The sequence below is a fragment of the Vipera berus genome (genome assembly GCF_964194415.1).
Source record: "Vipera berus genome assembly, chromosome: 2".
NCBI classification, from domain to species: domain Eukaryota; kingdom Metazoa; phylum Chordata; class Lepidosauria; order Squamata; family Viperidae; genus Vipera; species Vipera berus.
Window position 1 is genome coordinate 59,878,365 of NC_138203.1, and position 25,647 is coordinate 59,904,011.

At 41.3% G+C, this 25,647-nt stretch overlaps 1 protein-coding gene across 1 annotated transcript; it reads right to left on the bottom strand.

Moving 5' to 3' along the window:
* Positions 1-20,286: 20,286 nt before the first annotated feature.
* Positions 20,287-22,787, bottom strand: GADD45G (growth arrest and DNA damage inducible gamma). Its single transcript, XM_081315739.1, has 4 exons — positions 22,510-22,787; positions 22,157-22,294; positions 21,786-21,999; positions 20,287-21,266 (listed from the first exon to the last, which is right to left on the bottom strand). The coding sequence occupies exons 1-4, from the start codon at positions 22,560-22,562 to the stop codon at positions 21,156-21,158; spliced, it is 516 nt and encodes a 171-aa protein (XP_081171865.1). The 5' UTR covers positions 22,563-22,787; the 3' UTR covers positions 20,287-21,155.
* Between the last annotated feature and the right edge of the window lie 2,860 nt (positions 22,788-25,647).

Here is a 25,647-nt window from a genome sequence, read left to right on the forward strand (position 1 = left end):
GGCTTGTGCGGTGCTGCCACTGGTTCAGCTCATTCCCCTGCCCTGCTACCACTTTTCTAGGATGGTCGCATACCACCTGCCAGGTGCCAATGTACCACAGGTGGTACCCGTACCACTGGTTGAAAGGCCCTGATCTAGAAGGTATTAAGGTGGGCTGCAATGCATATAAAGCAGAATATTAAATAAAATAAAAAAACTGAGGATAATCAATGGTCACTTGCAGTTTTCTGAGCAAGTATTTTAGAAGTGGTTTGCAATTGCCTTCTTTCTAGGGCTGAGAGTGTGTGATTGGCCCAAACCTCACCCAGTTGGCTTCATGCTTAAGGCAGGACTCCTGGTTTCTTTCCCAGTGCCTTTAATCACTATATGAAACTGACTGTTGAAGTTGGAATGGCAACAAAGAAAGCACTTTACTTGGTGCTAGACCAAATTGCCTGGAAGCAAAGTTGGATAATATGAACTCCAATAAACTCATCCACTCAGATTCAGTAATAAGCATTGTTAGTCTTCTCATCTTCAAATTACAGATGGAAGTTGTCATAAAATGGACTGACCTAGAATTTAAAAATAGCAGCACAAGATCAGAAGGCGTACTGCTTTACTTCTGAAAGGTTGGGGAGACCCTAAAAATAGAACAGCTGTCAAGCATCTACAATGAGTTTTCCTTTTTTTAAAAAAAATAGCCCCTCCTTCGATGATGTACCCATCCCTGCACAAAACACTTCAAGAGAGGCACCCCATCATGTCTCTCTACACTCCCCACCCTCATGCCGACAGTGAAATATTCAGTATAATGCGTTCACGAAGCTAAATAATACAGTGAGAAATGCATCTAAGAAACAAGCCAATACAATCTGATGTGCCTTGCATTCAGCTTGCTGCAGGAGCTTCCCAAGTGAGAACTCAGTTGGTACCAAGGGCACTGAGTCCTTTGCAACTCATCCCCACAGGACCAATAAAAAGGAAGTGTTGTGTATTAAGGCTTAAAGAAACACCTAAGCACTTGTATAACAGTCACTACCAGTATGCATTTGAACTGTAACTGTTTTGGCGGGAGTCAATTATGGCGGGAGATTTAGGTTCAATCTGATTGGTTGGCTGTGTACTCAGAAAGGTATATAAAGAGTGCAAGTACCACCTAACCCCTCAGTACAGTTATGGTCACCAAATAAAGAGCTGTTTGACTGTACTCATCTGCCTGGCATCATTCCTACTCTTCAGAACCCACTACACAACAGAAAGCAAATGGAAAAAGCCAAGTCACAACCCTCAACTTCTCAAGGAACCCTAGTAATTCCATGCTCTTCCCAACAGTCCTTCTTGTAAGCAGAGGAGCACTTAATAGTCCAAATCTAAGCTAACCACCCAGGGATCGATTATTTTTCTTCCAAAGGTGGACTTCTATGTTCTTTCATGCAAGCTCTATTTTGTGTAGTATTGTGCAAGCAGTATGACTGATTTCTGAGTAAACTTCTTTTTTTTTTAGAACAGACTCTAATTGTGTTAGCTTCTTATTCATTCTGCTTAGAAGAAATGATAAAACTTTTCAAAGTTATTCTCTAAACAGGGAAGTGCGTTCTCATTTTTTTTTATTCCATAGGTAGACAGGATAATAAGCAGGTAAAGTAATTTTATCTATGCCTTTAGACAGTCATGAGAGAAAGAGATTATTGATAAAATGGATGCCCGAAGTATAATATAAGATTTTCTGAAGACTTTACAAAGCTAAAGTCAACCTAAACTCCTTATTTGGTATTTCTTCCTCTCTTCTGCTTTTCTTTTCTTTTTTATTTTTTTTTACTGGAGGAGCTTCATGTGATGTTATCAGTCTAGTCTCCTCCAAGGCACAGAAAAGATACATTATGTTCAGACATTTAAAATCAAAAACACCTGAACTTTCTGTCAGGAAATGCAGCTCTGGGAACAAAATGGTAAAAACCTAGAATTCTTGTAAGTGAAGGAGCACTCAGTAGTCTAAAAAAACAAGCTGTCTCTACTTTCTCTAATTGTCAGTGTTCTGGAAATCAAAAGTTTTAAGAAATGATCCATGCGTTGACCCCCTGGTAAGGAATTTCACATGTCAGTTCAGGTTCTTTTATTTTGATATTATTTTGATTGGAAATGTACGATAAGGTGGCAGCAATATTTTTACACCAGCTTTTCCTTTGGGAATCCAGATTCATCCTTTCACATTGCTGACGTTCCCACACACCCCAAGCCCTAACGCTAAAGCCTCCGCTCACTTGTTGCACATTGGAATGAGAAAGGCATTGGGACTATGAAGATGGAAATGAATACGGCTTGCTTTCATACTTCACAGCATACCAGTTGCAGTCCTCCCTTTCTGAATGCTGACAACTGGGTAGAGGTGTCCATGAAAGGCTTCGGGAATAGAAATAACTGGGATTTATTACAGTTTGAATTTATGAACTAGATGCTGATCAGCTGAAGTAACTTCCCAGTGTTGACGAGGAAGCTTTCACAAAACTCTGAGTCAGCCTAATCACTCTCTTCAATAGGGAAGAAAAACAGAAAGAGTATTTAAACAGACCTAGTAACTATCACAAGATGGGGGTGGGGGTGTAAAAAGAAAAGCAAGAAGAAGACCACGGCGATGTGATCATTTCCCTCCTCTCCTCTCCCTCCCTCCCCCCTTTTTTTGGTCAGGGATCAGCACAACACATTTAAAACTGATTCAGAGTTTTGATCACATTTTGAACATACATGCATTTGGCTGCATATAGCACATGGCTGCCCAGATTTCATTGACAGTGATCAACAGTATCCCCAAATTCATTTGTTTTCAAAGTTGCCTCTTCTATACCAGTGTGTACACATGCCATTTCTAGCAATTAATTTACACATAATTCTTATAGCACGCGAACGTCTGTGAAGATGATTTCTATACAGGTACATCATTATTTATTGCTTAAGGAGGAGCAGGATCAAAGTATCCTATCCTGTGAAGACGTCAGCCCTCCCACTCACCCATTCATGCTATAACACAGATTTTTGACCAAGGACTATATCCAGACACCTCCAAGGCCAACTCTTTCTTATGACTCAATGTTGTGTTTCATAGGGAGTGAACCACATGGACAACACATGAACTGTTCATTCCACATATTGATTAGTCTGTGTCCTTTACAATCTGTGCCCTGCATGTTATGCTGCCTGGCAAAATACTTTTGGAATCAGTTCCTTAGTGAAATAGTTAGATAACTGTACGTTCTGTTCCATTTCAAAGCAACTTAATTGTGTATGAACTTCTTCATGTTTGATTCATGAATAATCTTTCATAAATATACTAGAATGGATAACTACAACAAGTTGGGATTGTGATTGGGTTTATGGATTAAAGGTAAAGGTAAAGGTTCCCCCGCACATGTGTGCTAGTTGTTTCCGACTCTAGGGGCCGGTGCTCATCTCCGTTTCAAAGCCAAAGAGCCAGCGCTTGTCCGAGGACGTTTCCGTGGTCATGTGGCCAGCATGACTAGATGCCAAAGGCGCACAGAGTGCTGTTACCTTCCCACGGTAGTGGTCCCTATTTTTCTACTTGCATTTTTACTTGTTTTCGAACTGCTTGGTTGGCAGAAGCTGGGACGAGTAACAGGCGCTCACTCTGTTATGCGGCACTCAGGATTCGACCTGCCAAACTGCCGACCATCTGATCGACAAGCTCAGTGTCCTAACCCACTGAGCCACCGTGTCCCTTGTTTATGGATTAAAGCTGCATAAAAAGGAAGAAAGAGGAGGGGACTCAGACATCCATAGCATGTAGCACAGAAAACAATTCCCTTCCCACAGATCTGCCATGGATATTTAATATTGTATAGGTGACAATATGTAATTCAATCAGATGCTCTCTGTTTTTAAGAAATAAGGGTGGAACATACATTGAGAAATGGAGACTTATAGATCAAATTGCTCCCTTGTCATGAAATTAATCTGTTCAGTGCTAGACTTATCTGGAACAAATTAGGTAGGAACTCGTTGAGCTTTCTAGGTATAGTACAATGTATTTCTTTTATTTCTCAATAGCAAACTTGCACTTTAGTCAAGAATTAGCAAAACCTCCATTCAGACACCTTCCCCTTTACCCTAAATAGCTCACTTTATAAATAAAGCCAAAGTAACATTTCCAAGCACAGCCTTAAAATTCCTTCATTTCCTGCAAATTGGAAAGCTTACACTGTGTCTCTCTAGACAGTGGATGAACCACAAAATGACCCAGAAAGAAATTGAATACTTTTTGCGATGAAGATGTTGTACATTCTTCCAGAATAAAGATCCATATAGTGAAAAATGAGTACTGTAGTGTGCAAAATTGGTGTCAGAAAGAATGAAAAATCATCTTAACAGACCTATACCTCACTCTATAGGACATCAGTCACAATGCCCCTAGAGTCTACCCTCTGAAGTTTTGTTTGTTATTCCAGAAGAAACATGTGACAATGACAAATGTTGCAAGTGTTCATACAACCTGTAAAGTGATAGGACCTTGAATGACCTTCAGTGCTATCATAGGAAGGAAACTTGACATTGTGGTTGGCTACCAAATGCTCTCTATTGAATTACCCGGTAGAGGGCTTCTTCAGAAGATTTGTTTACAAACACTAGATTGAAGAGCATCTAGTACAATTCTTCCCGGTACAATTTCCATTTCACTGCAAATTCAAATGATGAAGATCATTTTCCCTCCTAGTGTAAAATTCAGATGTTGGTGACAGCCAATTTCAGCAATCATTACTTTGGCACTTCCATGTTTCATTTTCAAAGCACAGAACTACTACAAACTACTACAAAATTTCCAATGGGTTAAAGTTACTATGTTAGAGCACTAACACTAGCACTTAGACTTATATGCTGCTTCACAGTGCTTTATATCCCTCTCTAAGCAATTTACAATACCAGCCTATTGCCCCCAATAATCTGGGTCCTCATTTTACTGACCTCGGAAGGATGGAAGGCTGAGTCAACCTTGAGCCAGTGAGAATTGAACTGCTGGCAGGCAGCAGAATAAGCCTGCAGTATTGCATTCTAACCACTGCACCACCATAGCTCTTATTTTACACAACACAGATTGTATTGTATGTCTAAGTTTGATCAGAGTATAATGGTATCAATAAAGGAAAATATTTGTAGCTGAAGGTTGAAATGAGGGCTCCTTGGTGCTCTCTGAGCTTGGTTGTGTTCTTGCAGACATTTCATTACCCAAATTAGGTAACATACTCAGTACTAGTAATGAATGGGATTTGTCCTCGGTTTATATTCTAGTGCAGAGGTCCCCAACCTATGGGCCGTGGCCCACTACCGGGCTGTGGCCTCTTGGCCACCGGGCCATGTGAGTAGCTGGACAGTGCACACAGATGTGTGCGCGTGCTCACCCTCCCTCGTGCCACCATTGCTGTGAGTGTTGTGTGGGCAGCGGCAGCTCCGCTAGTATTGCACAGGCGATGGGATTGCCATGAACCTTGCACAGTGGCGGGAGCACTGCAAATGGCAGGTGGGTGGCAACGTGCCACATGCGGGTGGCAGCATTGCCAGGAAACTTGCACGGGCGGCAACAGCACCGCAAGAGGCAGGCAGCAGGCGGGCTGCAGCATGATCCTCGTGCCGGTGGTTGCATCGCTGCAAGCCTGGCGGTGGTGGCACCACAAGCCTCACAGCCGCCATTGCTGAGAGCCTCGCAAGCATGCTCACAGCCCTATTTGCATAGTCTGCATGCTTGTGGCCTGTTTGTGCATGCACGTGCATGTGTGGCCACCTTCACGTTTGTGCATGCGTGTGTAAGGCGCTTGCCCCTCCAGGCCAATCCAGAAAGATTGGGGATCCCTGTTCTAGTCGCTTGCCCTGTCAGTGTTGGTGGGAGATGGTCTTGGAAGTTCTTTAATTGGGCCGTTTACTGTTAGCTTCTTTGGCAGTTCCTTGATTGGGGTATTATTTACTTCTTGATTGTTGGTCTGATATTAATTTTGGAGTTTATGTTCATCTGGATGTTAATTGCTTATGAGGAGCTGTTTTGGTCTTTTTATTCCCTTTTTGGCTAGTTGATTGTCTCTTTTGCATAGCATATGTTGTTGTTAGTTGCGAAGTCGTGTCCGACCCATCGTGACCCTATGGACAATGTTCCTCCAGGCTTTCCTGTCCTCTGCCATCTTCTGGAGTCCATTTAAGCTCACGCCTACTGCTTCAGTGACTCCATCCAGCCACCTCATTCTCTGTCGTCCCCTTCTTCTATTGCCCCCAATCTTTCCCAGCATTAGGCTCTTCTCCAGTGAGTCCTTCCTCCTCATTAGGTGGCCAAAGTATTTGAGTTTTAGCTTCAGGATCTGGCCTTCTAAAGAGCAGTCAGGGTTGATCTCCTCTAGGACTGACCGGTTTGATCGCCTTGCAGTCCAAGGGACTCGCAGGAGTCTTCTCCAGCACCAGAGTTCAAAGGCCTCAATTCTTTTGCGTTCAGCCTTTCTTATGGTCCAACTTTCACTGCCATACATTGCAACTGGGAAGACCATAGCCTTGACTATACGCACTTTTGTTCACAGGGTGATGTCTCTGCTTTTTAGTGTGCTGTCTAGATTTGCTATGGCTTTCCTCCCGAGGAGCAAGCGTCTTTTAATTTCTTGACTACAGTCCCCATCTGCAGTGATCTTGGAGCCCAGGAAAATAAAGTCTGTCACTACCTCCATTCCTTCCCCATCTATTTGCCAGGAATTGAGAGGGCCGGATGCCATGATCTTGGTTTTCTTAATGTTTAGTTTCAACCCAACTTTTGCACTCTCTTTCTTCACTTGCAACAAGAGACTCTTCAGTTCCTCTTCACTTTCTGCCATTAGCATATAGATACTGCTTATGTCTATGTGGCTCTTAATGGGTAATTTGTATGATGGTAGCTATCCTCAGGTTGGGATTACAAAGAGAATCCAATGAAAATTAACTTACTAACCTATTTCTCCAATTGTTTATTATGTTTCAACTTATTGTTATGTCTTTCAGTTGTGCTATTCATTGTCAAACATGCTTTCTATTACATTGATATAAAGAACATTGCTATAGTCATGAGGTAGGCTGGGTGCAAATTAATGAATGCTGAGTTGTAAACAAATATGTCAATGAAAGTACTGTATAGGTATGTACATAACAATGGTTATGTCTTTCTTAAACTTAAATGAAAGCTTTGAAGCTTTTATATGAAGGGTTCTAGCAAAGGAAATTGAAAACATTTTCCTCAAAACACTATTCCTCATATGTGTAGCCCTGAACTGCTATTGTAACAACAGTTTATCTTCGGTATTCTAATCCTGGGGTCCTCTTAGCATGCTGGAATAGCAGCTTAGTTATTTTTTTCAAATCATATATTTGAAATAAACAAAACTTATTCTAAATGCTCATAAGTAAGCATTCATTTTCATTCTTAGGTCTCCATGTGGCCCAACTTCTTTATCTGTCTTGTCTCATTCTCAGTTATTCATGGAACTCAACAGAATATCTTTTTCCCCCAGATCGCATCTTTAAAAATGTTGCACAATTTATCCAAAACTCAGATCTAGTCATTCCATTATCGGCATTCAAACAACAGCATGTAGTCATCACCTGCCTATGGATTCCTATTTTCACACCTACCCACAATACTGTAATTCATATTTTTGGACATACACTTTAGACCTTTTGTTTATAATCAAACCTACAACATCACTTTCCTGAATATTTTTATGAAGTCCAGAGCAGGTCATTTTCATTCTAATGAATTATATTCTTCTCCTTCCTCTTAGTTTCACATATAAACACTTCATGTTCCTTGTTCTTGGCTTACTATCACAACTGGGACCAGAATTTCCATTTCTAAGCTAGGCTGTAGTTAAGTGCATTGTGTCCAATTTTATCTTTTTTGCCGCAATTGTTAAGTGAATTACTACAGATGTTCAGTAAATCATGGAATCATTAAGTGACTCTGGCTTCTCCTAACTGACTTTGCTGAATGGAAGCTGGCTGGAAAGGTCACAAATGGAGAATCACATAATCCTGGGACATTGCAATACAGGCCAATTGCTAAGCACTGAATTTTGTTCTTGTGACTGTGAGGATGCTGCAACGGTAGTAGTGCAAGGACTGGTGATAAATCACTGTTTTCAGTGCTTGTTGTAGCTTCAAATGGTCACTAAATGAATGGTTGAAAGTCAAGGATTACCTGTACAGAATTGGTCTTTGTCTGGTATATAATAGGATTATGCTGCAACAGGAATACAGGGTCAAAAAGTACATGTACTTAAAGTACATGTATTGAATATTTGTAGGCCATTTTAAAAGATAATAATTCAGCAGAAATATTCACAGACGTTTTGGAAACTCCAACAAAGATTTGGGGTGGAAAAAACCATACTGGAGGCCCTGAAGTCTCATATTATAATCCCTTAGTTTAAGATCACAGTAAAATGTGAATTGTAGTTTTGCAACCCAAGATCTTAGGGAACAATTCCCCATAAAAATCAGGTGATTATGATCACTGTGTCTTTATAGCTGAAAATGTGAAGTTCAGGTGGTTACCCTAATGGTGGTGTAGTTGTGAGATGTCACAAAAATCATGTTACCTAGTCAGGAAGAAGCTTTCCATAGGAGCCACATGACTGAACATAGCCATAGATTACACATGTCCTTTAGATGTGCGAAAAGAGAGGTCAATATTGTCCTCCCAGATACAAGAATAGTATAGCAAAATGGTTAGAAGGGAGGAGAAAATACATTTTTCTCAATGCCCCAAAGTTATTCATAGCCAACAGAAACTCAGTTATATCTAGCATTTCTGTCCCTTTGCATGAAGTGGGCAAAGTCTCGCCATATTTTCTAATCTCACACTACTTGTGTTTTTCTATGCTCTGGCTGCTGTCAGCTTTGATGGTATCCAGCCACCATGTTCTTTGGTGGCCTGGTTTACTTTTACCATTAACTTTTCCAAATATAATTTGTTTCTCCAGTGAATTCCCCTGCATGACATGACCAAAATAAGTGAGATGCAGTTTTGTGATTTTAAGACAAGTCTAATTAGTAGTTACTATAAGGCAGGAAAATGAAGAGCCATATTTAAACCTACTGGGCAATTTTGACCAATGAGTAATTTCCTGTCTATCCATGGATATACTTACAACTGGAATAAACAGCAGGAGAGCAGGAAAAATAATGCCTGCTGCTTTGAGTTTTTAATAGCAAAGATAAGATACAAATGTAATAGAAGCTCCTGCCCCAAAGCCTGGAGAACTGGGGCTGGTCAGTGTAAAAATACACTGCTACTTGAATCAGTGACTTGATCTTATCCCTAAGGCAATTGCCCGTGGTTTGAACTGTCTGCATCCTCTAGTCTAGAAGGATTCCTGGCCTTTCTATAAAGACACAAAGAGCCAAATCTAATCCTGCAGGGCCTTTTTGTTCTCCAGGGCAGAGAAAGGTTCACTTGCAGAATTTCAGCCTAAAAACCACTGTTAAAGGTACAGAACTTTGATTAGAAGAAAGTGGCAACTGTATGACTCAGCAAGAGTTTTTTCGTCTTTGGAGAGAGGAGGGGTAAACCCAGTGATTGCTAATGCTGATTTCTCGACTTTCAGAAACCAGTTGAAATAATTATGGTGGCAAGAGCGGGCAGCTATCAATTAATCTTGGAGATGTTTGCATTTTTCCCCATGGTCTATTTTTAAAATTGGAAAAAAATCAAAGTTGGGAATTGAATACTCCCTGAACAGATTGGTTGGCAGCCCTTGCTTGGAAGGAAGTTGCTTCTGACAGGCAAAAGAGGCCAGTAATTGCTCAGAGAAAGAGAAACTGAGAAATTTTCATTTTCTCTATGACTTGCTCCAGGAGTTGCCGGGTAGGGCAGAGAAAGCTTTCTCAGTGATTTGTGTAAGTGTGTTTGGTAATCTGAATTTGTGGCTGCAGCCTGTTTATTTCTCTGAAAACAAGGTGACTATGGTGGGTAAAACTTGGTGAATCAAGGGGCTTTTTCTCAGCTAAAATAAGAGGGCAGGGGTTTTCCTGCTTTCTTTGCTATTATTTTCTCCTGGGCTCATGAAGATTTCAAAGAACTAATTTCTAAAGTATATGTGTATATATATACATATATACATATATACATATATACATATATATATATATATATATATATATATATATATATATATATATATATATATATATATATATATATATATATATATATATATATATATATATATATATATATATATATATATCCATCCCTAGGAAAACACACACATATCACTTGAGCTAAATCAAAATACTCAGTTTTAGAAAACAAATCTTTCTAGGCACCTGGATTAAGTGTGTCCAGAGGCGGAATTGAGATGACCCTTGGATGCAACAAAACAATCTATGTCATGAGAAATTCAGAAGTAGAGTACAACACTGGGGTTTAGAAATAAAGAGGTTATTACCATTGTTGAGGGCCTGCTGAGGGCCTGATTTACAAGAAAGAAGAACCTGAAGAATGGAAAGCAAAGGTCTTATAGAGGGCTATAAGGTGGGAAATTCTAGGGATCTGATTTGCCAGCTAGTTTGGGGACAGATTCTTGTCCACTTGGGATATAATACTATTGTCTTGTTAGGCAAAGCAGGCCTTTTGGGAGGGGCAACAGAGCTGGGAAAGTCCCTTGTTAAGGAGAATGGAATGTTGAAGATCATCAGGTGACTTGAGAATGGAATGTTAGCATTTCTCACCTGGTTACTATGCAATTCCCTTATTAGGGCTTCCCTTGGCCTTGGTTGGAGCTAATGAGCAAGGGTTTTATTTTTTCCCATGTAGATTGGATTGCAGGGGGCTTTGTCTGGGGGCAGGGAGGATCAATTGGGGTCTGGTAGGATTAGGCAAAGAAGAGCTGGGTTTGGCTCTGGTCATGCCCAAAAAACATGAAGGAGAAAGAATATAGCCTCCACTTTGTTAGTTAGATTTCTTTTCTCCATCACATCTGGACATTCTTTGCTACATTTGGTGGCCATCTGGATCTTTGTATGTCAGACCTAGGAACCCTAAGCAATTTTTTTTTATATCGTAAACTGCTTGGGTTAATGCTGTAATCAAAGTGAAAAGCCATTGCTTTTTAGAACAAGGGTTTATATACATGAACAGAAATCATAACTATGTAGAATTACAGCGTTGACGTGTGAATTTCAATATGTTGTGATTCAGGGTCAGCCTGTGGGTTCGGCAGTTGGGTCGGACGACTCAGAGGAGGAGGGGGGTGTTGAAGATATTGCTGATGAGAGCCCTCAGCCAGGCCCCTCCCACCTGGTCATGACGGAGACCCAGCTGTGTGAGCATGACAGCGTGGATGAAGATGACCCACAGCTGGCCCTGTTCAAGGACGCCCGACGCAGGAGGCAGTCAATCAGGAGTAAACAGAGGAAGGCAATGGGGCACCTCGGAAGGAGGCAGAGAGAAGCCACGCCCTGAACTGTATAAAAGGGGAATGCGTGGGAGGGCTGGTTTGCTGAAGGCAACCACTTGATTAGTTCCTGTTTTATAGCTCCTGTTTCATGGTTGGTGTCTTGTCTTGCTCTGTTTTATGTGAATAAATTTGGCAGGCTTAATTCCAGCCTCTTGCCGTTTGTAAAGGGGTTGTCCCTGCCTTTTCTGCAGGGCCGGTAGCAGGCTGATACAGAACACAATAGCATCCATAGCTTATTTGGCAATCATCTTTCCTATCTTGCTTTGACAGTTATAAAGAGATACAGCAGTAATGAAACTATGTAAGGATTTATGGTATTTATATGACTGAAAGTGGTCCATAATAAATTTAAAGTTTTACGGGACTCCTGAAAAACATCCTTAGGATGGAATGTGAAGGGATCTTTATGGTCAGCAGGAACAAAACCAAGTAGCCAGTTTCTGATGTGAAATGTTAATCAGAGATGCAATATTTACATGACATATTTAATAATAACAACATATTTTCAATAATGAATCATCAATGAGTGAGAGCACGTTTTGAATTTCTGTCCCGATTAGTTAGTTGCCATATCTGAACTACAAAAATCTGTATGACCACCAAACAGCAAAGATAAAAATTGGAAAATTCTAACACTTTTGTGCCATATTGTGGTTGTCCAGAATGTTTTAGCTCAGATGTGGTAGGTCTACATTATCATCATTCAGAAAGACTAATGGAAAGGAATGATGTACGTTGTACACCAAACCAAAGAATTACCAACCTTGTACAGCCTTATATTTCATTTTTTAAAAATTTTATTTCCATTTATATCCCGCCCTTCTCCGAAGACTCAGGGCGGCTTACAAGCTTAGCAGTAGCCTTCATTCTATGTATATGCCTGCTTATTATTAGGGCTTTCGCCCCCCCCCCCAAGCGGCATTATTACAAAGTCAGCTTATTGCCCCCAACAATCTGGGTCCTCATTTTACCTACCTCGGAAGGATGGAAGGCTGAGTCAACCTTGAGCCTGGTGGGATGCGAACCTGCACTAATTGCAGGCAGCTGGTGTTACTTAAGGAGGCATTAGCCCACTGCTCCACCAAGGCTCCTTAGGGTGATTGTGTTGCACCTCCATCATATCCAACTGAACAGATTGTGATGGACATAAAAAATGGATGGAGAGAGAATCTTGCCCACCATCCTGAGGGTCTTGGAGAAATCAATGATATAGGGAGGGAGGAGAAGCAGAGATAAGTCCTTAGAATGTATACCACTCAATGACATGGATATATTTACGAATATAGCTACATTCAAGTATGATCCATATTTTGCTGGTCAGATTCCATCCCCACATAAATGCTTAAAACATTGCATGGTTTAAGCCTTCGACTTTAGCATGAAGAGTGGTTATTAGTAATTCTGAAAAGAATAGTCTGTATTTTGGCTGGGGAAAAAAACAGTTTTCTGTCATGGTTTTCTTCTGGTGGACTTCCAGTTTTTTGCAGCCCAACCCTGATACGTTTACTTTCTAACATGCTTCCATAGTATAATAGCTTAATGCAAACCATGCACTTGTAGATACTGGATTTGAGCTTGCTATTAATGATCAGACAACATGTCCATTCAAAGCCAGGAAAAGAAAGAAAGGCAATCTTCTCATCTGGAGTTTCCTGTTTCATTCCTTATTTATTAAAGGTAGCCTCTTCCATGTCGATGCTTCCCAGATGTCACGGTCCACAGCTTCACGTTTTAATGGCATTTACTAGGAAGGATGGGAACTTTAGTCCAACACTTCTGGAGGGCACCAACTGGTTTAAGGAAGGCTGATGCAGGGACTAATTACAAAAGATAATATCCATTGTGCAGATTTACTGTATGCTATTCTACATAGGGGGTGAACAGGGAGTGATGACTAAGTGGCCAGAAGACAAAGCAAACTCAGAGATCTCCATTTGAAGTTCGGCATACAGATACAACCAACCAAGAGAAGCTGCACATTTGGATCTTAAGGACAGTGGTATGCACAAAGCTAAATAAATGAACCAGTTCACTAGTTTGGAATGCCTCTAAAGCCTTTGTCCAAGAGACAAAGTCTGCATATCATTCTGATCAGGGGTTTTAGATTTGGACTTTGCATACTGGCTGGGGAATTCTGGAAGCTGAAGTCCACATATCCTAAAGTTGCCAAGGTTGAAAACGTTGGTCTGCTGCTTCTAACATTACTCTGCCTTAGCTTTGGTTTTGGGGAGATAAATACCTGAAAATAATGTATCTAGAAGGTAGGGATAGATGTACAATCCTTTTGTGTTTTGCTCATTTCCATGTATTGGTTTTATTTATTTCATGGTAATGTACTGTATATCCACTTATGTGTAAATACACACATAGCACACATATCCCAGTTTTCCTTCAGCTAAGCCCTGTCTGTAAAATCAGATTTCCTGACATACCTGATTACACTTGAAGGATAAAATAAAATATTGTCCAAGCATACCAGAAATCAGTTCCTACTGGTTGTTACAATATGTCTTACTCTATGAAGGATTCCATTGGTCTACTCTAGGTGATGTCAATCTTTGATTAATGGATGCATGCAATGGGACTGTATAATATGCTCAGAATGCAGATGCTATCCTTCCCGTCTCATTACTGATCAGATAGGTCATAACACACACTTCTATTCAGTGATATGAATCAACACACTATGTAATTTGATAGCACTTTTGCTGCTGATGTTTGTTCAGGATGATATTGATATTGATAATATGGAGAACCTTGATGACCTTGTCTACTCTTTTTATTGGATTAGGCACAGGCTCTAGAGCACATGTGTAAAACAACATTATCCAGAAAATCAAATCACAATTGATCTAGCACGCACATTTTGGAATCAAACATGGAAGTCATGTGCATGCAGCATTCCATGTACACATGCCCACATGTCATTGGATAAAACTCCTCTATAGGCATGTAGTGTATGTTCTAATTCTGCAGTTAGCTTACATAATGGGGCATGTGGATAGTATAAATATGTCCATGCAGTTTCTAATATGATATTCTACATGCCAAGGTCTAAACAAAAGATCTGATCCATATCCCACCATGTGTAGATCTAGAAGCCTACACAACTGGATGGTTTTAATTAATTAATTAATTAAGTTGCAACAACTTTTGCTATGCTATCAAGTATTTTGAATGCAGGATCCATAATTCCCAGGTAATGTGGCTGGAAATCACAGAGGTTGAAGTTTAATACATCTAGAAAGAAGCAGTTATTGAATGATAAGCCACAACATTTGTCCTAACTAAATAAAAACTCTAGGAAAGGGGTTCACATCATATATATTCAGATAAGAAGGTGCCCCAGGGCTCTGTTCTGGGCCCAGTGCTCTTCAACATCTTCATCAATGATTTGGATGAGGGGATAGATGGAGAACTCATGAAATTTGCAGATGACATCAAGCTGGCAGGAACAGCCAACACTCCAGAAGATAGGCTTAAGATACAGAAGGATCTTGACAGACCTGAACATTGGGCGCTATCTAACAAAATGAAATTCAGTGGTGAAAAAAGTGAAATTCTACATTTAGGCAAGAAAAATTAAATGCACAGGTACAGTATAGGTGGTACCTTGCTCAATAATAGTAACTGTCAGAGGGATCTTGGAGTCCTAGTGGACAGTCACTTAAATATGAGCCAGCAGTGTGCTGCAGCTGCCAAAAAAGCCAATACAGTGCTAGGCTGCATTAACAGAGGGATAGAATCAAGATCACGTGAAGTGTTAATACCATTTTATAATGCCTTGGTAAAGCAACACTTGGAATACTGCATCCAGTTTTGGTCACCATGAGGTAAAAAAGATGTTGACACTCTAGAAAGAGTACAGAGAAAACCAACAAAAATGATTAGGTACTAGAGGCTAAAACATATAAAGAATGGTTGCTGGAATTGGGTATGCCTAGTTTAATGAAGAGAAGGACAAGGGGTGACATGATAGCAGTCTTCCAATATCTCATGGGTTGCCACAAAGAAGAAGGAGTCAAGCTATTCTCCAAAGCACCTGAAGGCAGGACAAGAAGCAATGGATGGAAACTGATCAAAGAGAGAAGCAACCTAGAACTAAGGAGAAATTTCCTGACTGTTAAGAACAATTAATCAGTGGAACAACCTGCCTCCAGAAGCTGTGAGTGCTCCAACACTGGAAGTATTTAAGAAGAGACTGGACAGCCGTTTGTCTGAAATGGTATAGGGTTTCCTGCCTGAGCAGGGGGTTGGACTAGAAGACCTCCAAGGTCCCTTCCAATTATTCTATTCTATTCTATTCTATTCTATTCTATTCTATTCTATTCTATTCTATTCTATTCTATTCTTCTATTCTATTCTATTCTATTCTAATCAAGGAAAGAAGCAACCTAGAACTAAGGAGAAACTTCCTGACAATTAGAACAATTAACCATTGGAACAACCTGCCTCCAGAAGCAGTGAATGCTCCAACACTGGAAGTTTTTAAGGAGAGACTGGATGGCCATTTGTCTGAAATGGTATGTAGGGTTTCCTGCCTGAGCAGGGGGTTGGACTAGAAGACCTCCAAGGTCCCTTCCAACTTTAGATGAGTAGTAGTAGTAGTAGTAGTAGTAGTAGTAGTAGTAGTAGTAGTATATTGTAATCAGCATTATCACTTGCAGGACTGGAAATGTACATCCCAAAACTAAATATAATTTCACCTGTACACCCTAGTTATATTGCCATTACACACACTTTGTTTCCATATAATAGCAGCAGCATCTCCCAACCTGCTGTAATATGTGGCTCATTGGAAGAGTGTTGCTGAATCTATGAGAGTATGGTATACTAAACAGTATTCTACAAGCATGTTGTTTGTTGCTGCTGCTATATCTATAAAGCCTCTTCCCAGTCTCTAATACACCATAGAGCAAATAGTGCGGCATATGATGGTCATCCATTCTAATGGTGTGTCTTGCCCACTGCACCTCAGCTCTGATAATTAGGGACTCAATGCTGGTGGACCTTGCATAATCCAAGATCTCGGTGTTGAGATGGTCTTGCCAACAAATGCCAAGAATGGAGTGCAAAGGACACATGTGAAATTTCTACAGTTTGGTGTGTCATTGATGTACAGACCAGGATTCACATCTATATAGAAAGGAAGGGATCACCATAGCATTGCAGACTTTCAGCTTTGTGGAGATACAAATGTGTTAATTGAGTGCTCTAATACACAGCTGTCTCAGAGCCTGACTTACCTTGCTGATCTTGGAGTCAATTTCTTTGTCCAAAGACCCATTGTTCAAGATGATGCTTACCAAGAATTTGAAGCTTGGTCATGTCGTCAACAATGAATTTGGTTCTATTGGGTAGGTATTTGGCATGTGCTGGTAAAGTACTTCAGTCTTACAGGCTGATAGTCAGGCTGAAGAGCATAGCAGCATCTTATAATTTGTTCAGCATCAATTGTAGAGCACTGTCTTGTGTACCAAGAATGCCCAATCATCAGCAAAGAGGGGTTTTTTTAAAATGACCCTATGAAGGTATTTTTTTGCATTCAAGCAGCAAAGATTAAAGAAACAGCCATCTAACTGGTACTTGATATACATTCCCTTCTTCAGACCTTGGACAGCATGCGACAACCTATAAGGAAGAACAGATTGAACAGAACTGGGACTACCACACAAACCTGCTTCATCCCATTAGAAATGGCAAATGCAGCTGACATATCACTATTGTAAAGGACCTGTTCTGTCATTACTAGCTGAATCAATGTCACGGATTCCCTTGGGCATCCAGTGTCTCAGGATGGTCCAGAGAATCTCCCTGCTTACGGTGTTAAAACCTTTTGTTGGGTCAGTGAAGACAGCAAAGAGGTTTGCTCTGCTCAGTGCACTTTTCTTAAGACTTGCACCTTTTTTTGCCCTTTTTGTTGCTGCTATATCTATAATAAAAGCAGGAATGAAGGACCAAAACACTGTAGTCATTGTTGAAGTCTGGCTATGTGGTAATTTAGCCAGTACAACTAATGGTTAAGGATGATGGGGTTCAGCAATAACTAAGAAAATGGGTTGTCAAGTTCAGATGTAGATAACCAGAAAACCAGTATATTTACTGTGCTTAGTTTAAGGGTTTGGGGACATTTCCAGTCCAATATGTGTGTGAGGTCCAGTGAACCTTAGAGATAGAACTGCCTGGATTTTCTATTGAATAAATGTGTTCTAGGATTAGTGTGCTAGTACATTTTGGAGTGACTTATCAAGAAAAACAACCCTAGCTTTCATCAACCTATTCTATAGTACATCTTTTCATGTGCTTGAAACAGTGTCACCTCAGGACAGCAAGTTCACTGAATATTTTGCTTTCTTGCTTAGACAAATGAAACATAACTTTGCTCTTGACAAGTATAACTAGTGTACACAACAAATTGTCTCTCCAGTTATAGCACGAGATACCTGCTTTGTTCTAAGGTCTTCTTTCCATCTTATCAGCGCAACAGTTTATTAAGTTATTTAAGGCCACTGCTTTTGACTCATGCTTTGCATAAAGTTATTACAGGATAGTGTTTTGTTTTTCCCCAGTTTTTGGGTACAGACCACATCAGGAGAGATATACAAACTAGCAGAATCCCATAAAGTCCTTGAAAATATATATTTATCAACCCAAAAGTAACTGAGGTCTCCTATGCAATCTTCTGCCTAAGGCATGGTCAAAGAGTTACTTAAGCAACTTCATCCAGATGTTCACCAGTGAATATTCTTAGTCATAGCCATTTGTGAAAAGGCTTTAGAATAGTTTTGAGCTTCAGTACATCTGGTAATAAAAGAGTTTAAAATGATTCAGAATCTCTGTTTGAATTTATTGGATCATATTTAGGAAATATGATTCACTAATTGTATCACAGATTCAGCTTGACTATCAAGAACTAATGGAATTTCATTTCACAGAATCTTTCACTGATATACTGTAAATAATTCTGTTGCCCTTGCATATTGTACAATTCAGATGACAAGAGTTTAAATCATAATAGGGAACCAGTTTGGCCAGGTAGTTGAGGCACCAGGCTAGGAACTGTGAGACTGTGAGTTAAGCAAAAAGTCAGCTTGGGCCAGTCACTCTCTCTCAGCCCTAGGAAGAAGCAGTGACAAACTACTTCTGAAAAACTTTGCCAAAAAATTGCAGAGATTAGTCCAGATACTCACTATAAGTCAAAAGTGACTTGATGGCACACAGTCACACATGCGGCCATGTATGCACTCACACATACAGTCATAATTACATATGAAGGGGTAACAGTGCACTATTAACTTGGAGTATATATTATTTACATGGTGCAGGGCCCTTTCCTTATGTCAGCTGCAACACCAGTTAAAAGGTTTTTCATAGTTAGTGAAAGCATTTATCAAATGGCACCATGGGGAATGTGATATATACAATCATGCCTAGTTTTAAATGCCAGGGCTGCAAATGATTTTTCTCCCCAAGATGCAAACAGCTATTCAGGTCCAAATGTAAGGATAAATAATATCAGACACTGGTGAGATAGCTTCATGCTCATTCACTAGAGTGAAATGAAGACAAAATGAGGATATTCATTCTCCAAAGGCACCTAATGTTGCTTTCCACTGCAACATTTTTAAGATGAAAAATTGGAGTATATATTATTTACATGGTGCAGGGCCCTTTCCTTATGTCAGCTGCAACACCAGTTAAAAGGTTTTTCATAGTTAGTGAAAGCATTTATCAAATGGCACCATGGGGAATGTGGTATATACAATCACGCCAGGAATAGTTTTAAATGCTAGGGCTGCAAATGATTTTTCTCCCCAAGATGCAAACAGCTATTCAGATCCAAATGTAAGGATAAAGAATATCAGACACTGGTGATATAGCTTCATGCTCATTCACTGGAGTGAAATGAAGACAAAATGAGGATATTCATTCTCCAAAGGCACTTAATGTTGGGTTCCACTGCAACATTTTTAAGATGAAAAATGTGGCTGATCTTCTATAGATTAAAAAAAGAATAGTGAAGTGTTTATACTCCCAGGGCAAATAAACCATTCTTTGAAGAACCAAATGTCCACGTTTATCATTATTTTGCCTTTTTAAAATGTTCTTCCAGCAACTGGGAAGCTAAATGATCAATTCTGTTGCTACGGCAGATGGCAGATGGACAAACAAGCAGACAACTTGAAGCAGTTGCAAGTTTTTGGCACTCCATCTGCATATTTCCAGTGCAATTCTATCCAATGCTTCAGCCTACGTCTGCTGCTCGTATCTATTGAAAATCAACTGTGCAAGATAAAAGTATTTATTTATTTGAAGAGAAAGATGGGTATGAAATATTTCTCCAGTGCTTTTATCTTTGAATGAACAGTGCTCATCTCACTGTCAGGCATCTGATCCTACAAAACCATTTTTGTAATGTTTTATTCCTTCAGTGTTTTGAATGTTCAGCTGGCCAGTAACATGTGCTGTGCCTTCAATGCACAACAAAGGCGACCTACATTAGCAGGACTCATTAAACATGCAGCTCTTTAGTCTTGCAAGCTGTTGAGAGAAGCAGCTGTTGCAATGTGGTGGGTGAAAGGTCATGTCACTTCAATGGAAGGCATTTCCTTTGTCCAGCCACTCACTGCCTAAATCCTTCCAGCCAAAGATACAAAACTATGTTGCTCCAAACCTTAAAATTTTAATCCGTATACAAGGTATTGTGTTGACTTACAAAAATAACTAAGTCACATTCATTTTTATTCTTTATTATAACTTTAAATTTATTTCAGGGAGCTCTGGTTATCTCCATAGTATACACTAATGGGAGCATTTGAACCACTTTTAAGTGTTCTGGAGCTACACACTGTAGATAAATACACTCTTATTTTAAAAAGCAACAAGTTTACAGCCTATGACTGTATCAGACAATTGTGCCTTAGCCCCTAGTACTGGAGTACACCTGTTACACCATTTGAAGAACATTTCTTGTGTGTGTTAATGTCAGTAAATAATGTCCCCATCGGCTTCATTGAAACTTTGATTGCAAATCCATTTCCCCACCACCACTCATAAGCAAGACCATTACTACATAGAAGTTAATCTTCAAAATTTATTACAAAATATATAAGATCTTCAACAGCAACATCAATTTAAATCAAAAATAATTATTGCAAAATTGATCAATATAGAATATAGTCCAAAGGCCTCTGATAGATCAGTCTTCATTAAACTTTTTATATCAATGCAATGGTACCAATGTGTACTATGCTTAAGAGTCTTTTGGGGCACTTTTAAGTACCCCCATCAACCATTCCTGATTACAGTGTCCACATATTATTCACATGCCACTTGTATCCAGTTTTCCAACTTTCTCCCTTATTTTGCTACCAAACGTTTCATCTCACTTGGAAACCTGCGACAGTTTTTCTTTTTCTTCTGCTCCTTAAAACATGAGATACTTTTTCAGCTCCAGACTTGTCAGCTTCCTTACCAACTGCAATTTAGTGGGGACTTCCTGTTGGCATGAGCCATCCCCGTCCCTCCTCTTCTCCACAAGATCCCACCGTGTGCTGACTGAGCGACTTAATCCAACACAAGCTGTTGACCGGGCTAATCTCCAGAATCAGCCACTTGTTGGGTTGCCCAGATGTGTAACTCCAGGACAGAGGGAATGCAACAAAAGGTGCGAACCTCTTCTATGCATTGGATGGTCAGCCTCCATCACTCAGGAAGGGCAATATTGGGCACCCAGTCATTCACATTTCGACTCTCCTCACAAAACAAGTTCAACTTGTCCAAGGCTGGATCTTTCCAGGCATCCTCGTTGGGATTCTATAGTAAAACAAACAAAAAACAAAAAAAACACCAGAAGCTATTAGTGAAAGCTGTCGACCTAGAAATCATTTAGTATTTTATATAAAACATTTTCCTTACTTGTAATAATAAAACTATGATTTCCCAAATACCAGTTGTAATGCTCTTGCATGGAAACCAATGTATTATTTAAGTTGTTCAGTATTTGCATACTATTTCAGGGGTGTCAATTAATGTACAAAATTGGTTCCCTTGAGAATAATCTATTGCTGGAAACTCAGTTATGGCTTTGGATATCTCCAAGAGGCTCAAGTTGCTCTAACAAATCATTATTCTGCCTGAAAACTGTGACTTAGTGACACAAAAGCGACTCCAAGGGAGGAGGGAGGAAGAGAGAAGTAGGGGAAATCCCACTCTCTACATAATCCTGCATAAAGGTCAAGTATTAAAAGTCACAAACATAACGGGAAATTTTGCAACCCTGAGGGAGTACAAGCCCTCTCTCGACATTCTCTAAGCAGACACAAAACCACTTACCGTAATGAGGATGCAGTGCAGATCTCGGGGCTCCCCAGATTCCTCCCCGGCACCCACGATGGCAGCCAGTTTCTGGATGTCATTTATTCTCACAATGTCGATGTCGTTTTCACAGCAGAAAGCCTGGATGAGGGTAAAGTGGATCTGGAGGGCAATGTCTCCCTCGTCCTCCTCATCTGCAGCCAGCACACAGAAAGCCACGGTGTCTGGATCGCTGCGGGGGGGGGGGAAATGAGGGGAAAGCAGATTAGCAGGGATCCCGGGATGCTTCCAACCCAAGGAGGGAGGGAAAAGCGAGCTTAAAGCCCCTCGCTCCAAGGCCGGCCAGCCACCCACCCACCCACCCTGCGCCGAGCGAGCCGGATACTCACACGTTCATCAGCTTGGCAGATTCATAGACGCCGGCGGTAAGGCAACCTCGGCGCTGCGAGGCGACGAGCAACTCCTGGAGCGCTTTGCCGGCGCTCTGCATCCTGGTTCCGCTTGCGCTAGTGCTGCTGGCGGCGCTACTGCAAGAGAAGCGGAGAAGAGCGGGTCAGTGTCGGGAAGAAGGAGCCGGGCTACAACGGACGCACCGCTCTCTGGCTCAGCCTCGCCACCTAGGTGAGGACCGGCTTTGCGCGAGATTCCCTTCCCGAGCGTCAAAAAAAAATGCCCCGTCCTCTCTCTTTTTTTTTTCCTTCCTTCCCCGGGCTGAGAAGCAGTGCCGGCGGATAGTAGTTACCTGTCGCTCGTTTCAGGCATCGGTTCCTGGCCGTGAATTTCCTCCAGAGTCATAATGGTCCAAAAGACGAAGGAAAAAATAAAATAAAATAAAGCACCAGGGTTATCCACACAAGGCTGGCTCTGCACTTCAAAGTAAAAATAATAATAATAATCTTCCGGAAAGCGGTTCGACAAAAGAAAAGGGGATGGGGGCAAAAAAATAAAATAAAAAATCCAAAGCCGAAGTTCCTCTGCTTAACCGTCTGCTCTCAAATCCCAAGCGCGTCTGAGCGGCGAGGAGCGGCGTTTGCCCTATATATAGGCTGCGGAGCTAGCGCGCCGGCAGCTGCCGGAATCTCGCCTCCTCTGATTGGCTGAGCTTGGCGTGTATTGTTATGTTAAGCCGACAGTCGGGTAGACCCGGCTCGTGCCGGGAGGCCACGTGGGAGGAGGGGGCTGGCGGGCGGGGAGAAGCGGGTAATGGCGTGGAAAGGGGCCGGGGGATTTCAATGCCTCGAATTCGCTTTTGTTGTGATGTTACTAGGCAGACTGCGGCCGACGTACTAGATCTTTGAAGCGGGCGGAGGGAAGAGCGGATGACTCAAAAGGAGGGAGCTCGTCTTAAGATGGGCAACCTGTGGCATAAGTTCCGCCAACTGCGCTGTAACGTGATAAAAGAGTTTTTTTTCCTTGCGTGCGTTGCTTTTCCAGAGACAATTCCATCAGCAAAGTCTCTCCCTCCACCCTGCTCCCAAATCAAGTTCTCTTGTCCTATGGCCAAACCCAAACCGAATGAACCAAGGCTTGGGCACTCCATCGGGGTGGGGTGGGGTGGAGGGGTGTCCCACATCTCTGCATCTGTCCCCAGCAAGGGCTCACAGGTTTCTTAACGCCTCGGATCTCAAAACGCCGGACTTTTTGCAGAAGCAATCCGAATTAGGTTTTTGCTAGAAGTGGAGATTGGGGAGGGTGGGGGAAGGGGAGGGGAGGGGGGGCACGGACAGTTCCTGCAAAGTTCACCAGAATGAGACTAGATCAGCGTTTCCCAACCTTAGGAACTTGAAGATGCGTGGACTTCAACTCCCAGAATTCCCCAGCCAGCTATGCTGGCTGGGGAATTCTGGGAGTTGAAGTCCACGCATCTTCAAGTTCCTAAGGTTGGGAAACGCTGGACTAGATCCAGGCCGGCATGTCTAATGAGCTGCTGCTGTGAGCAGATTGCGGAAGGCACACGCTGCTCGTTTGCATTTCTATGGAGACCTCACAATAGCGGAGGTCTGGCGTGTGGCAGTTTGGAGCGCAGACAATTGAGGCTTTCTCTTCATAGCTGCACTGTCCACCTGCCACTGGGTGAAGATTTGCTTTGGGGCTGAAGGAAGGCGGGAGCGGTGCGCGGAGGGAGGAAAGGAGGGGGGGGGGGACAATTGCATTACTCTCTTGGGTCGGCCAATCTGCTCCTGCTGATGAATGTCTCCACTTGCGCGCACGCACACACACATTTCCAAAGTGCAATTGAATTTGGAGGCTTTCGGAGCACGCGATCGTCTCCTCCTCAAAAGGCTCCGTTATTCGGCCTTTTGTCTTTGCCCCGAGCCATGCTTTCATTGGCCTTTTGTCTTTGCCCTGAGGCCACACATTCAGACATTGCAGGACATCATTTAAGCACACTTGGCCTGTGGCCGCCTCGGCTTAACCGGGCCAGTCTAATGAAGCAGAAAGCAAAAAAAGGGCTACTACACCTGTTCTCAGAAAGATGGACTCCAACTTCATCTTTGGAAGTGAGAAATGAAGATTCAGATCCAAGTGAAAGGAAGTTGGTTGCAGGAGGGGGCATGATTCACTTACAGAATTCACTGCAACAAGACACCAGCTTGGAAGATAGGAGGCAGATCTTGGATGAAGGGTGGGCAACTATTGCAACTTTACCAGTGCAGACATGGACTTGCAGAATTCCTGAGCCAGCCACGTTGACTCAGGAATTCTGGGAATTGAAGTTTGCAGATTGCCTACCTCTGTCTTGAACAATGAAATTATCAGTGGCTGTTAGGCATGATAATGAATGGATGACTGAGGAACATGAGTGCAAGTTTTATATTGTCCTCCTGGCCTGCTTGTAGAATTTCCACTGAAGCAACAGAATGCTGGTCAGGCTGGCAAAGTGTTCTTTGCAATTAATGATAAGGCTCAAGAGAGGAAACATCTAATTGTTTATTTAAAAAAAACTTTTTCAAATAGAGAAAAGAGCACAATTTGTCTTGTGAATTAAAGAAATGAACATCTTATGCTGAGGTCTCCCTTACTTTTTTCCCCTCTTGTGTCTTATTTCTTTCATTTCAGCAATTTTAGGCTAACAGCGCTACCTGCTGGATTAATGATGCATATCTTTCAGATTATAATAATTGGCTAAAATCAAGTTTCTAAGAGGAAAAGAAAAAAGTCTCCCATTGGATAAAATGCAGGGGTTTTTTTCCTGCTTACAACAGATTAAAAAGCCGGTATTAACTCTTTTTTGCATATTCTACCTACTCTCTGGGGTTTGTAGTCTTTTGGTTCTGGCACATGAACGCAGCTGTTTCTATGTATTGGCTCCTTTGAAAGAAGAACCCTTTCTATATCAAATAGAATTGTGCCACCTTGTGGATATACAAATCATGGCTTCCAGAAAGAAAAAAGTTGGATGCAACTTAGCTTACAAAATCATAACCAAGTTCTATTGAAAATATGCTCCCAAGAGCATTTACCTAAATTACATACTGTAGATAAGAAATGTCATAATAGTTAATACAATCAATTTATGAAGTTATCCAGTCTGTTCCTAGCCAGCACTCTTTCAAAAAAGAAGAGAGGCAGATGGAAGTTCCCAATCAGAGCAATTGTACTAAAGAGCAAATAGGACCACAGACATTTAGCAACAAAAGAGAAGTGAGAGAGAACCACGCTGGCCTCCCACCTCCAGAGATAATAGCTCCAAAGTAAATTTAATAACCATGTGAGGAACGTAGAGATCCAAATGCTGCAAAATGGTAACATATGGCTTTGAGAGCAAGGAGTATTTAAAGAAACAATCCAAGTTGCTAGAGTAATAATTTGTACGACATTGCCAGTACTAAGTAGCATGACAAAAAACTGAGGACTGGGTGATTTTCAATTAATTGCA